Source organism: Oncorhynchus mykiss, chromosome 12 (assembly GCF_057628025.1).
Source record: "Oncorhynchus mykiss isolate SJ-2025 chromosome 12, ASM5762802v1, whole genome shotgun sequence".
Lineage (NCBI taxonomy): Eukaryota > Metazoa > Chordata > Actinopteri > Salmoniformes > Salmonidae > Oncorhynchus > Oncorhynchus mykiss.
The window spans coordinates 81,399,049-81,415,653 of record NC_143033.1 but is presented as its reverse complement, the minus strand read 5'-3'; the positions used below and the strand labels follow the sequence as shown (position 1 = coordinate 81,415,653).

General features: G+C 41.1%; 1 protein-coding gene across 1 annotated transcript; it reads right to left on the bottom strand.

Annotated features, from left to right (window-relative positions):
* Window positions 1-4,687: 4,687 nt before the first annotated feature.
* On the bottom strand, window positions 4,688-10,814 carry LOC110538493 (forkhead box protein D2-like). Its single transcript, XM_021625344.3, has one exon. The coding sequence runs from the start codon at window positions 10,360-10,362 to the stop codon at window positions 9,400-9,402; it is 963 nt and encodes a 320-aa protein (XP_021481019.1). The 5' UTR covers window positions 10,363-10,814; the 3' UTR covers window positions 4,688-9,399.
* Window positions 10,815-16,605: the final 5,791 nt, after the last annotated feature.

Here is a 16,605-nt window from a genome sequence, read left to right as displayed (position 1 = left end):
GAGTTAATGTAGAGCTGTGCACTGCAAGTGCTTTTCCTCTCCCCTTCAAACCGTACTTAAGTGTTTAAACACTCTGGGTAATGACGTGCTGTTGTGGAAGTGAAAAACCATGCCGGATAAAAAAAAAAGACAAACATCCCTGCAGGCTTTCCCTGAGGAGAGAGGAAGCCATCGAGGAGAGGATGAGAGAGAGGAGGACCCTGTTAATCAAAATGAATGAGCACCTCTTAGGGCCCTTGTGTCGACTGAGCTAGGAGCGCTCCGAAACCCCTGGGCTGAGTCACTGCTTGCTCAGAGTGTGAAGAGAGATCCAGATTCTCTCCCACACACAGACAAGATATCACCCCAACCAATTGTAGGTTTCTGTTGTATTAATTGTTTTCTCTTCTTTGCTTACTTTTCCAACATGTTGAACATTTATATTGACGTCATATTTTGTCAGTGTATCCCTCTAGAAAAGATGAAATAGTCTTTTTATGATGAAGAACTGTTTTCTCCCATTTGTCAGCACAATGAGGGAGGACTTCCGTTGGCATCTGATAGATCCTCCCGGAAATTGGAACGATCACATATCAAATGTATCTTAACCAGAATTTTTACGTTTCGCCAGTTGGTTTTAAATTCTACAAACTCTACTGCTGCTCTACTGACAAAGGAAAGAGTCTGCTATGAAAATGAAAGTAACAGACATACAATGGTGATTCCATACTGCATTTCAAAGACAATGTTTGTGTATGCAATTTAAAAACAAGAGTTATTTGGAGTGAGCACATATCACAATGATCAATGAATTAAAAGAGCTCCGATTGTTGGCAGAAGCTCAGAAGGAAGGATTTCAGTTTCCCCAAGTTATTGTTACATACATGCCTTTTGAGTATGGAGATCATCATGAGTATGGAGATCATCATGAGTATGGAGATCATCATGAGTATGGAGATCATCATGAGTATGGAGATCATCATGAGTATGGAGATCATCATGTTTAGCTGTGTCTGTTTTCCTTTGGATGCATTGAAGTGATTCTCCCTACTGTAGCTCTACTGCCTTATAGAATGCCTTCCCCAGAGCAGCTTTTTCAAATTTGGGGCTTGCGACACTCAGCCAAAAGCCGCAAATTACCCCCCTCTAGCAGCAGTGAATTAGGAACCATTTTGTGTTTGCTATTAAAAAAAAACAGGGGAGAGAGAAGCAAGGGGAAAATGTAGCTTACACCAGGGACCACCAACGGAGGCAACACGGCTCGCTGGCCGACAGATTGGGTGGCAGGGCGGTGCTTTTACGCTTACTCTCTAATCTCTGAACTTCACAGCAATCAGCTTTATCACATCACTGCTACATAGTATAACACAACATTCATTACATACAGTAAGAATTACTGGACTTATGTTACTGTTCCATTGTTTACAAGCCTTTGAATTAGCTTTGTAATTTCCCCAACTCAGACCTGCAGCACTGATAAAATAAGGTTTTTGCTCCAACACCAGCACCCTCAGGGATGCAGTGACTTTGTTGACATTGTGTAGCAAAGGGTGAGAGATATGAGGTGCCAATTCAATGGATGTACTCTCTTTATGTCATTGATGCCATTCTTTTCAGTAGAGGGAGAGGGCTAGGTTTGGCTTCCCTGCTATGCGGTTGGTCTGAGCACCAACCTAAAAAGTATTTTTTTCGTATTTTTTACAAAGCGTGAGGTTTGGCTCGCCTGCCTAATCTGCTTCGATTGAGCCAGTTCATGTTTTTCCCATTCTGGCAACATTTTCAATGCCCCTTTAAAATCCACTTCCAAGTTGTAATATGCCACTGCAGACGTTATTGAGAGAAGGAAGAAAACCAAAACTGGAGAGAGAGGGGGTTGTAGGAGGGACCTATCCCCTACTGTTACTCTTTAACTTCAGAGTTTCCAAACTTCATCACGTCTCCATGGTGATGCCTGGTGGAGCAGGCAGGTCACTCTGTCTTGCTCAGAGATCAGTTGGCCAGCAGATCATGGCCAGGTTGGGGTTAGAGTTATTCTCGTTAAGCCATAGGCCTACTACAACTGTAATCAGAGCCCGGTTAGCCTGACCCCACTCTGACACGTCTTGGACCAGATGTTAATTGTGCTTCCTGCTTCTTTTTGATTAAATGACATCAGGTTTTAGTCTTGTTTGTATGGCTAATGACGCTCATTTGGTGCAATAGGCGGTTAAGGGGCTGCTGTGGGTGACATCACCCCTCAGTGCCTTTGATCTGAGCTCTCTGAGGATATGCTAGCTAGCGTTTCTTGTTGGCCACGGTTGTGCTAGGGTTAGAGCTGTTGGTCCATACCTGTGGGTCTGGACTTGATGACGACAAGAATGTAGCGTACATGATATTGCCCGATTCTTGTTGCCCAACCATTGGGCACATTGGGTAGAGCTCTCTTCACCCACCAGCCCTAAGAGGTGCCAGGCTGCAGGAAAATGGTGAGGGCATGAGGTCGCCAGCTGGGACGCAGCAGGGTACCAGTAAGATTGAAGGGGGGCATTGGGAAGCGTAGGGGGGTCATGACCAAATGCCACCCATTGAACTGCATAAAGGCTGCATTAGAGGGCCTGTGTTTTTGTCTCACAGATGTTATAATGAGGCTGATTCGATTAACAATAAAACCCAGAGCGCAACTGCGGATATTTTGATGTTGTTTGCGAGAATATTTTTGATCTTGGTGTTTCGTGAGAGAAGTTGGGTGTTTCTTCTGAAATATATAGGGAGTCAGTGGGTTTTAGGGTGTGGTTAGTCAATTCATGGGTATAGAGGCGAAGTCCATTAGGGTTCTATGATTAACACCAGGAAATCTAAGTCTCGACACCAACTCAGAGAACTTCACCCTTGTCTTATCAGGCACCTAATCAGACCCCATGCCTACTTGCCTTTTGCTACCTTGCAATCTCTTTATCTCCATCTCTATAAAACCTTCTCGCTCCCTCTCTCTACCCCTCTCTCCATATTTTTCTCCCTCCCTCTCTCTACCCCTCTCCCTCTTTTTCTCCCTCCCTCTCTCTACCCCTCTCCCTCTTTTTCTCCCTCCCTCTCTCTACCCAGATCTCCCTCTTTTTCTCCCTCCCTCTCTCTACCCAGATCTCCCTCTTTTTCTCCCTCCATCTCTCTACCCCTCTCCCTCTTTTTCTCCCTCCCTCTCTCTACCCAGATCTCCCTCTTTTTCTCCCTTCCTCTCTCTACCCAGATCTCCCTCTTTTTCTCCCTCCCTCTCTCTACCCCTCTCCCTCTTTTTCTCCCTCCCTCTCTCTACCCAGATCTCCCTCTTTTTCTTCCTCCCTCCTCTCTCAGCACGTGGCTGAGGTGTGAGATCATTCTCCTTCTGGGTGGCTTTCCTGCTATATGTCATTGTCATCTGCTGGCACTGAGGGTTGAAGGGGTCCCTTTTCCAAAAACACACTGCACTGCCCTCCACCGCCCCACACACATAAATTCTTGGGCACGAGACTGGAGAACGGTGCACCAACGCAGCACCCTTTTTTACTGGTCCTGGCAGGGTGAAGCACAGACCGGTGAAGCAGGGGAGAGAGGGAGACGCGGAGGGTGGAGGATATATAATTGAATAACTCTCAAAAGCGGGGCAGCAGGGATCAGCCCTGCCAGGAAAAGCAAACGCCAACAAGCCGGGCCTGTGGAAGTCAGCCATTAAAGTGAGAGGAGAAAACCTCTGCTCTGATCAGCCGTAGCACAGGGCTAGCTTTTCAAAGGCTAACTCAAAATGCCACCTACTTACTGTAGCTTCCCCCTCTATACATTGATACTACCACCCCCTCAATTCTGATCACTGTAGCCAACAGATAATCCCTTTGAAATTGTGCTGCACTTAAGTGCTTGTTTTGTCTTTGGTCTCTTTCAATCAATTTAAATTCAATCAGTTTAAATAACTTACAAACCACTCTCAACAGTTCAGGAAAATAAAAACATTCAAGGGAACTCATTCCAAATGATGCATTTCAAATGTAGGAATAACATGTAGGAATAACATTGAACCGTTGTTTTTCATCTAATGACTGAATTAGCTAAGGCTATCCCACAATGCACCACTCTCTGCACTGTGATCTGGCTGTGGAAAGGAAGAAAGGGGAGGGTGGGTGTTGGAGGAATGAGTTTACCTTGCCTGTTTGGCTTGGCCTTAATAATGCTCGAATGAAAGCATGGCATAGCAACCGTGTCAGGCATGAATGGACTTCTGACTAAATCGACAGACTGCCCAGGAAATGGCCTCTACATCAGAGGGAAGATGTGAGTTATAATAAGTCATAACTGATAATCCACGTGGAACTGAGTAGAAACCTGGAGCGGTAACAGGGCACGCATCACTGATGGGAGTCACATAAACCTACATTCATCATGTTCATAGTGTTATGAATAACCATAATGTGACATCGATTGGAGTCTCCTGTAGTGACGTATTCATTGTTGTTACAATTGCTGAGCCCTTTTACATATTTCATTTCTAAATGAATTGGCAGTCTCAAGGAACATTCTTTCACATGCCATTTAACAAGAACAAAAGTGAGACTATAAGAGAGAGAATGTAGGAGAGAGGTGGTGCAGCCCAGGGGTTAATGCAACAGGTCTCCAATGATAGAAAAAGAGGAGGTAGTAACAGTTTCTCTCACATCCTGTTAGACACCCATCTTGAAGGAAAGAAAATAAAGGCAAACACAACTGATTATTGGAAAGTTTATTCTTCCCTTACAGCAGGGATGGAGAAGTCATGTATGATAAAGGACAGCTGAACACACATACAAGTCGACATACATGCACAGTTTCTGTCTTGCTTATTTTGTCAGGTGCAGTGACTTTCCCCGCAGATAAATGTCACTCCTTTCTCTCTCTGTCAATCAACAGCACTCCTCTGCATTTCTGATAGTTTGTCTCTTTCTCTATTTGTTCTTGATAAAAGAGGATTGACTTCTGCATCATCTACAAAGCTTTCACATAGACCCATTGACTGACGCATGACGAGCACTTGACTTGGAGGTCTCATACCTGACCAGGGAAAGTGACTCAACCTTAACGCCTGGTTAAAATGTAGAAGTTTCAAAGACGCGCATTTGCAGCTCCTACAGTTGAAGTCGGAAGTTTATAAACACTTAGGTTGGAGTCATTAAAATGTATTTTTCAACCACTCCACACATTTCTTGTTAACTAACTATAGTTTTGGCAAGTCGGTTAGGACATCTACTTTGTGCATGACACATGTAATTTTTCCAACAATTGTTTCCATACAGATTATCTCACTTATAATGCACTATATCACAATTCCAGTGGATCAGAAGTTTACATATACTAAGTTGACTATGCCTTTAGACAGCTTGGAAAATTCTAGAAAAATATATCATGGCTTTAGAAGCTTCTGATAGCCTAATTTGAGTCCATTGGAGGTGTACCTGTGGGTGTATTTCAAGGCCTACCTCAGAAAAAAATTGTAGACCTCTACAAGTCCACAAATTCATCCTTGGGAGCAATTTCAAAATGCCTGAAGGTACGTTCATCTGTACAAACAATAGTACGCAAGTATAAACACCATGGGACCACTCAGCCGTCACACCGCTCAGGAAGGAAACGCGTTCTGTCTCCTAGTGATGAACGTACTTTGGTGTGAAAAGTGCAAATCCATCCCAGAACAACGGCAAAGGACCTTGTGAAGATGCTAGAGGAAATAGGTACAAAATTATTTATATCCACAGTAAAACCAGTCCTATATCGACATAATCTGAAAGGCCGCTCAGCAAGGAAGACACCACTGCGCCAAAACCGCCATAAAAAAAAGCCAGACTACGGTTTGCAACTGCACATGGGGACAAAGATCATACTTTTTGGAGAAATGTCCTCTGGTCTGATGGAACAAAAATAGAACTGTTTGGCCATAATGACCATCGTTATGTTTGGAGGAAAAAGGGGGAGGCTTGCAAGCCAAAGAACACCATCCCACCCGTGAAGCACGGGGGTGGCAGCATCATATTGTGGGGGTGCTTTGCTGCAGGAGGGACTGGTGCACTTCACAAAATAGATGGCATCATGAGGATGGAAAATGACGTGGATAAATTGAAGCAACATCTCAAGACATCAGTCAGGAAGTTAAAGATTGGTTGCAAATGGGTCTTCCAAATGGACAATGAACCCAAGCAACTTCCAAAGTTGTGGCAAAATGGCTTAAGGACAACAAAGTCAAGGTATTGGAGTGGCCATCACAAAGCCCTGACCTCAATCATATAGAAAATGTATGGGCAGAACTGAAAAGGCGTGTGCGAGCAAGGAGGCCTACAAACCTGACTCAGTTACACCAGCTCCAGCTCTGTCAGGAGGAATGGGCCAAAATTCACCCAACTTATTGTGGGAAGCTTGTGGAAGGCTACCCAAAATGTTTGACCCAAGTTAAACAATTTAAAGGCAATGCTACCAAATACTAATTGAGTGTACGTAAACTTCTGACCCACTGGGAATGTGATGAAAGAAATAAAAGCTGAAATAAATCTTTCTCTCTACTATTATTCTTATTTCACATTCTTAAAATAAAGTGGTGATCCTAACTGACGGAAGACAGGGAATTTTAACTATGATTAAATGTCAGGAATTGTGAAAAACTGAGTTTAAATGTATTTGGCTAAGGTGTATGTAAAACTTCCGACTTCAACTGTATATGTGCCGAGGCCTGACGATGCTAGTATAATCAATGAAGGCACTGGCTGTCCCAGAGTTTACACTTGATCTATTTTCTAATTTACCTGAGTTCTGAGATGAATCATGACTGACCCCATAATAAAAGATGGCATTACGGCTCTGACACTGTTATCATACAGTCTCTGTTCGATACATGGGCTAAAATGACCCATTGGTGGTATTTTCAGTTTTCTTTCAAGCAGATAAGTATCATTCGAACACTAAATATTTACTGTCAGATGATACGAATCTCATGCTGGATCTATTAAGGTTACTTCACCACAATTCCCACCACACTGTTTAAGATTATCAATAGCAATAATAAATGTTTAGTGTTTCATGTGCAGAAAAATATATGACCACAAAAAGGATCAAATAAACAGTGTGACCCAGTATGAGCGAGTCTGTACATTTCCTGAATCAAACTTATTCCTTATTCAAACGGGGACCCACAAAGAAAATCATTGTGTATTTCTCTCTCAGTCAAGCAACTTAACAATTCGCCATCAGGCAACAATCTTTTATATTTATTTAACTCCTTCAATGGGTGCCAAACGGCATTAGACTGAATTGGATATTGTACTTCTATCCATCAGCCCTTTTCAAAAGCTTTAGAGTAGTCATCAATCTAAACTAGACTTAGAGTAGAATGAAATAAATACTTTCCTCCCATGAAAGCTAACATTATTTTCATCCTGTCATGTTCAGTGTAACACAGCACGGTCTGGCATAGAAGTAAAAGAAAAACACACAATAAATCTAAACAAGGACGTTAAAAGAAAACAACAAATATGGTTAATTATATAATTCAACATTTACATGAATAATCTGTCTCAAATACTCAATCTTCATTATAATCCATGAGAAATGTCTGTTCCTTTGGGTTGAAACAGTACTAGAATCATCTCCAATGTGGCTCCAGATATTTTAAACGATATTAAGAGGCTAAGGAAACCTTTAATTCCTTTTATGTTTTGTTCCTTTTATGTTTACAAATATATAGCATGCAGTATCACCATTTTACTTGATTGTGATATCTATCAAGTTATAAAGCTATTTGTTATTAATTACTTTAAAATATTGTTTTAAAACATCCAGAATTCTCAGGGCTTTAATATGGCTTTACTATTCTGACAATGTAATATTGCTTTTATTTTCTGACTAATATATCTATATTCCACGAATCTGGTTCTAGCAAAACCGAGTTAAATCACTTATTGTCGATGTCTATTTAAACACATATTTGAATAAATCCTCAACTGGCAACGGTTCATTTGTGGTATACCTCTTTGAATAGTAAGCTATAGGCTCAAGCTACATCTCCCATACAAACATATTAAAATATTTCTATGAAAAAAATCTTATAAGGAATGCTTTGGAGAGAGACAACCAAATGCGGATTTAGAAATTACCTCATAATCCGACAAGAAAATATGAAGTCTTTGAATGTGCTGTACAGATTTTTTCAATTTTTGGTTTGAGATCGAGCAGGCTGTGTGGAGAATGACGCAAAATCAGGCCATAATAATACGATGTTGAACTAATGGATGGATGTGGTGTAACTCAATTGACAATCTGAAAACTGCGCAGCTGCACAGACCGTTACTTCTAGACATCAAATTTAGAAAGAGCATTCATTTACAATGTGTTTAAGCGTCAGTTTTTGGGGATAAATGGCAAACGACAGCGAGATGCTGCAGAACAACCACATTGAGAGATTTTCATGATATATAAATAATTGCAATAGGGCCTATATCGTAGCCATAAAAAAACGAACAAAAATAAAATGTTTCAATTGTAGTATCAGAAAATCCTCAACATGTAGTCATAACATTCCAGGATACTTGATTTAGAATAGATTAGAGTCAACACAATATTGCATCTCGTTCATGTGATCTTTATATCGTTTGATTCCGCACATCGCTTGATCCTCAGTCCTTGTTTCGAAAGACACTTTTAAAGCTATACCGTCAAAATGTGACAATTATTTAAAGAATTTTATTTGACTTAATATAGGCTTACATTTTTACATGTAGGCCTAAACATCATATCATTGAATAAAATAATATTTTATTATTAGAGAAATGCTAACCAGCCAAACTAAAATGACCCTAATTTTGTAAAATGTTCTGAACATAATTTAACCCACACATCATCTACACACTCAACAACATTTTGAATTAAATGGTTTTCCTGCTGAAAGATGCAATCAATTCCACTGCGCATTTAGGCCCACTATAGTTTTTTTTTTAAATGCAGCTATATTTCCATTGATTAAAAATATACGCTATGCAATCATCAGTTGTTAAAGGCATCAATTACAGATCTTCAATTGTGCTAACATTGTCAGGTCAGTGACGCAAAGGCATATAAGAAAATGACTGAGTTAAATATATTGTTTTAAATATTTCCCTTTATTTCTTTCCGAATGTAAAAGGAAACTCGTCAGTTAAATATTTGCATTTCAATTGACAAATGTCATTTCATACATTAGAAAGTAAAAAGCAAGATGCTATGAAACATGTAATCAATGCAAGGCATAAATCTACAGCATTCTTAAGAACTTTTCAAATAGGCCTAGATCAACAAGAAAGTCCATCCAATTACCATTTGCCAAATAACTTTTTCCACAAGAGCTTCAAAAATCTCTATCACCTGAGATACAAATAAAAAATGTAAAGTCTGAAACACAACTCAAATATTCACAAGCACTGATCATTTAGCCAGGTCAGAGGTGCTGCGCTGAGTTTGTAATTTCTGATATTCTTGATGCAAACTGGCGAGATGTGGTGACGCCGCGGAGTGGAACAGCGCAGGGGAAGCGTAGGGAGCGCTGGAGGTCAAAGCGGAAGAAAAGGTGGCACAGCGGCTCGGATTGAAGGACCCGATAGTGACAGGCTGCTGTGATTGAAGAAAAGCCTTGGCAGCGAAAGTGTTCCGGGTAAACAGGCTCGACAAAGCCGGTAGCAGGCAGCTAACAGGTGGGATGGTGGGCGCGCATGACGAGTGTGCATGGTGATGGAAGCCGAACGGATATATCTCCAAACTGGGTAGCTGAAGACCCGCTGTGCCAAGTCCATAAGTACTATACAAGTTGTGAAAGCCACTGGGCTCAAGGGGTTGCTCTTTGAGCACCCCGAAACGAAAATGCTGGCGTTTGAACCTCTTCCTTCGACGCAGAAAGCTCCCATTCTCAAACATGTCCGAAGAATTGGGGTCCAGTGTCCAGTAGTTTCCCTTCCCTGGATTACCAGGCTCCCGGGGCATTTTGACAAAGCAGTCATTGAGCGAAAGGTTGTGTCTGATGGAATTCTGCCAGGCAGGGAACTTCTCACGATAATAAACGAATCGGTGGCTGATAAAGTCACATATCTCGCTGAGAGTAAGTCGCTTTTTGGGGCTTTGTAATATGGCCATTGTTATCAAAGCGATGTAGGAGTACGGAGGCTTTACCGACGCCGGGCTTTTACTTGCTGCTGGAGGACGCTTCGATGTCGGTGAGTACTCGTCCCTATCCTCGTCCTGCCCGCTCGAAGACAAAAAAGTGTCAGGTTCATGCACTGCGCTTCTCGCCTCTTCCAAAGGTAAGGACACGAGATGCTCATCTCCGTTATCCCTGAGTCCCTCTCCCACTACGTCAATAACAAAATCTTCCATGGGCTCCAAGTCCAATGTCATAGTCCACGGGCAGAGCCAAAACCACCTGCCCCAACAGGTGGGAAAGGGTCAGTTATTTGAAAGGGATAGATGCTCACGCGCAAGGCTTTGCCCTCTCCATTCACAAAAAAAAAACAAGCTTAAAATATGTGCGCTTAGCCCCCTCTCACGTTAGTTATTCAAGAGAAAAAAACAATCCTTCAAAAAATCCAAAGCCTTTTTATCTCCAAACAAACATGAAATGGAACAACTTTCTAGCCTCAAACGGAGAAAAGGGAGGCTGAGAAAGTTATGAAGCACCGTGAGACTTCCAAGATGTCCAGCATCCTCTCTCGTTGGTTTCCTGTTGGAACTGTAACGCTATTGGATCAGGTGACTGTGATGTCATGGTTATGATCGAGGAGAAGCTCTTAACCAATCGAAACAAGGCAATCGGTACCAAAGTACCAACCGTTACCTATCATCATCCCATCACTCCAAAATCAACATCATATTTCAAATTCCATTCAGTAAATTACCATTCGTTTAATAAGTGACAACTATAATATCAATATGGTGGGGGAAAATGATGTTATCCTATTAGACCAAGGCCTACTTGTAGATGGCTATTCGAAATATCAAATATATGGAGGAGTAGACATATAGCCGCCCTAGATCATCTGAACTATCACCACATCAATAACACATTTTCAAAAACAAAATGGCCTATAATTGTAATTTCGTGAAGCGCCAAAAGCAAAGATAACTCAGTATACGCTTTCTTTCTGAATAAATAATAATGTCCTACTAAAGGGCGCTTCGAACATTTTTCTCATACAATTTTAGCAACATATGCCCATGTGCAAAACATGGAGGAGAGTATGAATTGAAGTATGAGTATGAATGAAAGGCTACACCATAAAAATGTGCCTAAAGCCTCCATCACACCGACTGATTGATTGTGTTTTGGTACACCAAAAGTACATTCATTTCCAATGGAACGCTGCAATTGGCTTGCAGCATTGTGTTACAGAGGCAGTTGCAGTGCGTTCTGTGTGGTGCATATGTTGGATTTATCGAACATGTGCATCTTATTGTATGCATAGACTGCTTGACAGAAACAGTAGCAGATGGTGAATGTTGAACTTTTGTTGCACACATATCCAGATGATGCAGCGTACATTTTGCCTAAACACTATAGGTGTGATCGAGGCATACATTCTAACATTTTGCACAAATGGCACCGACTAAACAACTCTAATGTAGGGAAGCGTGTTGAGTTAGAAATGTTGAAAATACGAAGTTTGACATGAAGTTTAATCAAATCAAAGTGAGGAATAATTTTTATTAGGTTAATGCTTCTTTCAAGAAATGATGTGCTTTGGAAAAAGGCATAATGGTTGTGAAAATATCACTTCATAAACTACAGCCAGAGGCCCACATTCAAAATTCTGCAATAATTGAAATGCTAGATTAAATCAATCAATCTAGATCGATCAAAAATACATGTGGTAGGCCTATTCGTTTTAGCCAAGGTAAATGAGACAAATCAAAGGAGAGTGAAGATTAACAATACTTGTGTTGATATTGGGGACTTGCAGTGACGGAAGAGAAGTATGAGCAAACTCCATAATCTATATCTACAGTGTCAAAAACAATTGTTGGACCAGTAGGCCTAAGGGTCACCTTCAGAAGGTGTCTATTCCTATAGATAGAGAATCTACGGCGCCTTGCAACTTTTACCATTTATAGAGGGAAATGTAGCCTATAGAAATGTATAGTAGCCTAATTATGCTAATAACATGCTGCTATTATAATAGCAACAGGAATAATATTCGAGCATATTGAAACTAGGCTACTATGCCAATTAAATGTAGCAGCTAGCCTACTTGTAATTTCGTGATAGGCATATGACTAGATCTGGCGAAGGCTTGCTGACATTATTTTTCCCCCATGAGAAGCCTATTTAGCGAGAAGTAACAGGACGGTCATAATGTCAGAAATTACACAATGAGAAAAATTTAATTGATATGCCTTATTTTTCATGAACAAGGAAACCATCGGCCTGCTACTCAATTGAAAACACACACCTTTAAATATATAACAGTCCGTAATGACACTGTTAAATAGTATTTTATATAGGCCTAATAGCCAACTGAGAATAAACTGGTATTATGCTGAAAGTAATAGATTTGCACTTGCCAATCCATAAAAGGAATGCCAGAAGCGGGGGGCACGTTTGTATTGTTCGAAGGCCCTGGGTTGTTTATGTTTAATGATTTAGTTCTTTGTTGGGATTTCCACATTTCCTATTGATACCCCAGGGCAGCGGGCGACTGGGCTGGTGTGGGTGGGCTACGTTACCGACAAAGCTGCAGATGATTTGCCAAATTCATCACGCATGTCTTCAGATTGGAAACAGGTCCAATGCCGTGGCGGAAAAACGGGTTGTGTGGTTTCAATAACAAAAACGGATAATAATAGAAATTCGTCTGAATTTCCACAGATATGGCGCTAAAATGACAATAGCTGGCACGAGAAACATAATTATTTTCTCGTTGAAATGTCTCGTTGAGAAACCAGAGATGGAAATTATCAAACCATCGAAGGCCCTATACTGAGATAGCCTATTGGCTAAGTGACAGTTCATTATAAGAAACAATTGAAAGTTAACGCCCCATCCGATATTGTTATTAGATGCGACATAAAAGATGATGCTGTCGCGTAAAAGTTGTAGTGCATCGTCATATCACATCGTAAATTATAATTAAAGCAGCTTAGTCCTACAAAGAAATAGAGCTAAACCCAAGTGAAATTAACCTGCTGATTAACTTTCTAGTCATTTGAAGTATAGTCGTTCCATTCATTTGTTCTTCAGACCCCAGACTCTCTCTCACTCACAAACACACACGCACACAGTAAATCATTTAAAACTATTATTCTTCAGACATTCGTCTACATATTTCTGTTAAAAATTCTGTCAAAATATCCCTTCAATTTGTAAGCCTGATCAAACTGAAAACAAAAAAATGTAGACTAACAAATGCTTTTTTTTATGAAATATTGACCAGCACTTCAAAGACTGAGGATGTTTTCTGTCAATTTCACATAAACACCTCTTCAGCTTTATCCACTAAAACCTTGGCAGTGCAGTGTTAAATGACTCAGGCATAATGTGAGAGGCATTGTATATCCTTAATTACTAATTCATCCACATTTAAGGAACTGCTGAGCCAAACAATAGTGATGTAAGAAAATAAATAACGGGAAGTGTGTGCATATGATTTATTCTGTGAATGAGTGAGTGTGTATGCTTGACTCACTCTCTGCATTTAGGAGTGATCCAGAAGAGGTTGGAATTTCATAAATCATCAGGTCAGTCAGTACGTGTTGCTTTACTAGAGTTTTCACCATCGCCTTGATCTGATGTCATTTGTGTGTGCTATTACATTTACCCCCCATGCCTTCAGTTTCAAATAGATTTTGGCAAATAAACAAATATTACATCTCTATGAAGGAGCACATTTCCAAGGAGTCTACGTCAAACTACATGTAAACTACAGAGGACCAAAAGCAATTTCTATTTTAGAATACCTAGTCATGTTGTGTGTCCAGGAGAGACTTTTCTCCAAAAGCGAGCATGACGCCATCTTGTGGCATAAATGAAAAATCACACCACATTCAAAAACACAAGACGTCATCAATTACCACTTAGAGCAGGGATGGGCATCTGGCTGTCCCACCCTTATGTAGGTCCGTGTACCAATGAAAAACTATCAATAATAATAATAACAATATATATATATAATAATAATAATAATACATATATATATATATATATATATATATATATACAGTACCAGTCAAAATAATAATTCCAGGGTTTTTCTTTATTTTTACTATTTTCAAATTTGTAGAATAATAGTGAAGACATCAAAACTATTAAATAACACACGTTGAATCATGTAGTAACCAAAAAAGTGTTAAACAAATTAAACATATTTTACATTTGAGATTCTTCAAAAGTAGCCACCCTTTGCCTTGAGGACAGCTTTGCACTCTATTGGCATTCTCTCAACCAGCTTCATGAGGTAGTCATCTGGAATGCATTTCCATTAACAGGTGTGCCTTTGTTATAAGTTCATTTGTGGAATTTCTTTCCTTCTTAATTTGTTTGAGCCAATCAGTTGTGTGGTGACAAGGTAGGGGCGGTATACAGAAGATAGTTCATATTATGGCGAGAACAACTCAAATAAGCAAAGAGAAATGACAATCCGTCATTACTTTAAGACATGAAGGTCAGTCAATCTGGAACATTTCAAGAATAAAATAAAAACATCAAGCGCTATGATGAAACTGGCTCTCATGAGGACCACCACAGGAAAGGAATACACAGATTTACCTCTGCTGCAGAGGATGTTCATTAGAGTTACCAGCCTCAGAAATTGCAGCCCAAATAAATGCTTCACAGAGTTCAAGTAACAGACACATCTCAACATGAACTGTTCAGAGGAGACTGAGTGAATCAGGCCTTCATGATCAAATTGCTGCAAAGGAACCACTACTAAAGGACACCAATAATAATAAGAGACTTGCTTGGGCCAAGAAACATGAGCAATGGACATTAGACCGGTGGAAATCTGTCCTTTGGTCTGATTAATTAAAAAACAAATTATTTTTGGTTCCAACCACCGTGTCTTTGTGAGATGCAGAGTAGGTGGACGGAGGATCCCCACATGTGTGGTTCCCACCGTGAAGCATGGAGGAGGAGGTGTGATGGTGTGGGGGTGTTTTGCTGGTTACAGTGTAAGTGATTTATTTTGAATTCAAGGATCACTTAACCAGCATGGCTACCACAGCATTCTGCAGCGATAAGCCATCCCATCTAGTTTGTGCTTAGTGGGACTATCATTTGTTTTTCAACAGGACAATGACCCAACACACCTCCTCCACCACCACCTCCTGGATTTAAATGTATTTGGCTAAGGTGTATGTAAACTTCCGACTTCAACTGTATGTACGCCGAGGAACCTAAAACTTTCCACCTTCTCCACTGCTGTCCCATCGATGTGGATAGGGGGGTGCTCCCTCTGCTGTTTCCTGAAGTCCACAATCGTCTCCTTTGTTTTGTTGACATTGAGTGAGAGGTTATTTTCCTGACACCACACTCCCAGAGCCCTCACCTACTCCCTGTATGCTGTCTCTTCATTGTTGGTAATCAATCCTACTACTGTTGTGTCATCTGAAAACTTCATGATTGAGTTGGAGGCGTGCATGGCCACTTAGTCATGGGTGAACAGGGAGTACAGGAGGGGACTGAGCACGCACCCTTGTGGGGCCCCAGTGTTGAGGATCAGCGAAGTGGAGATGTTGTTTCCTACCTTCACCACCTGGAGTCGGCCCGTCAGGAAGTCCAGGACCTAATTGCACAGGGCGGGGTTCAGACCCAGGGCCTTGAGCTTGATGACGAGTTTGGAGGGTACTATGGTGTTGAATGCTGAGCTACAGTCAATGAACAGCATTCTTACATAGGTATGTATTCCTCTTGTCCAGATGGGATAGGGTAGTGTGATGGAGATTGCATCGTCTGTGGACCTATTGGGGCGGTAAGCAAATTGAAGTGGGTCTAGGGTGACAGGTTAGGTGGAGGTGATATGATCATTGAATAGTCTCTCAAAGGACTTCATGATGACAGAAGTGAGTGCTACAGGAGCAATAGTCATTTATTTCAGTTACTTTTGCATTCTTGGGTACAGGAACAATGGTGGCCATCTTGAAGCATGTGGGAACAGCAGGTTGGGATAGGGAGAGATTGAATATGTCTGTAAACACACCAACCAGCTGGTCTGTGCATTCTCTGGGGATGCGGCTAGAGATGCTGTCTGGGTCGGCAGTCTTTATTATTCTACAAAGTCTTTCGAGGGTTAACACGTTTAAATGTCTTACTCAACTCGGCTACAGAGAAGGAGAGCCCACAGTCCTTGGTAGCTGGTCTCGTCAGTGGCACTGTGGTATCCTCAAAGCGGGCAAAGAATGTGTTTAGCTTGTCCTGAAGCAAGACGTCGGTGTCCACAACGTGGCTGGTTTTCCTTTTGTAGTCTGTGATTGTCTGTAGACCCTGCCACATACGTTTCGTGTCTGGGCCATTGAATTGCGACTCCACTTTGCCTCTATACTGATGTTTTGCCTGTTTGATTGCCTTGCGAAGGGAATGACTACTCTGTTTGTATTCTGCCATATTCCCAGTCACCTTGCAATGGTTAAATGCAGTGGTTCGCACTTTCA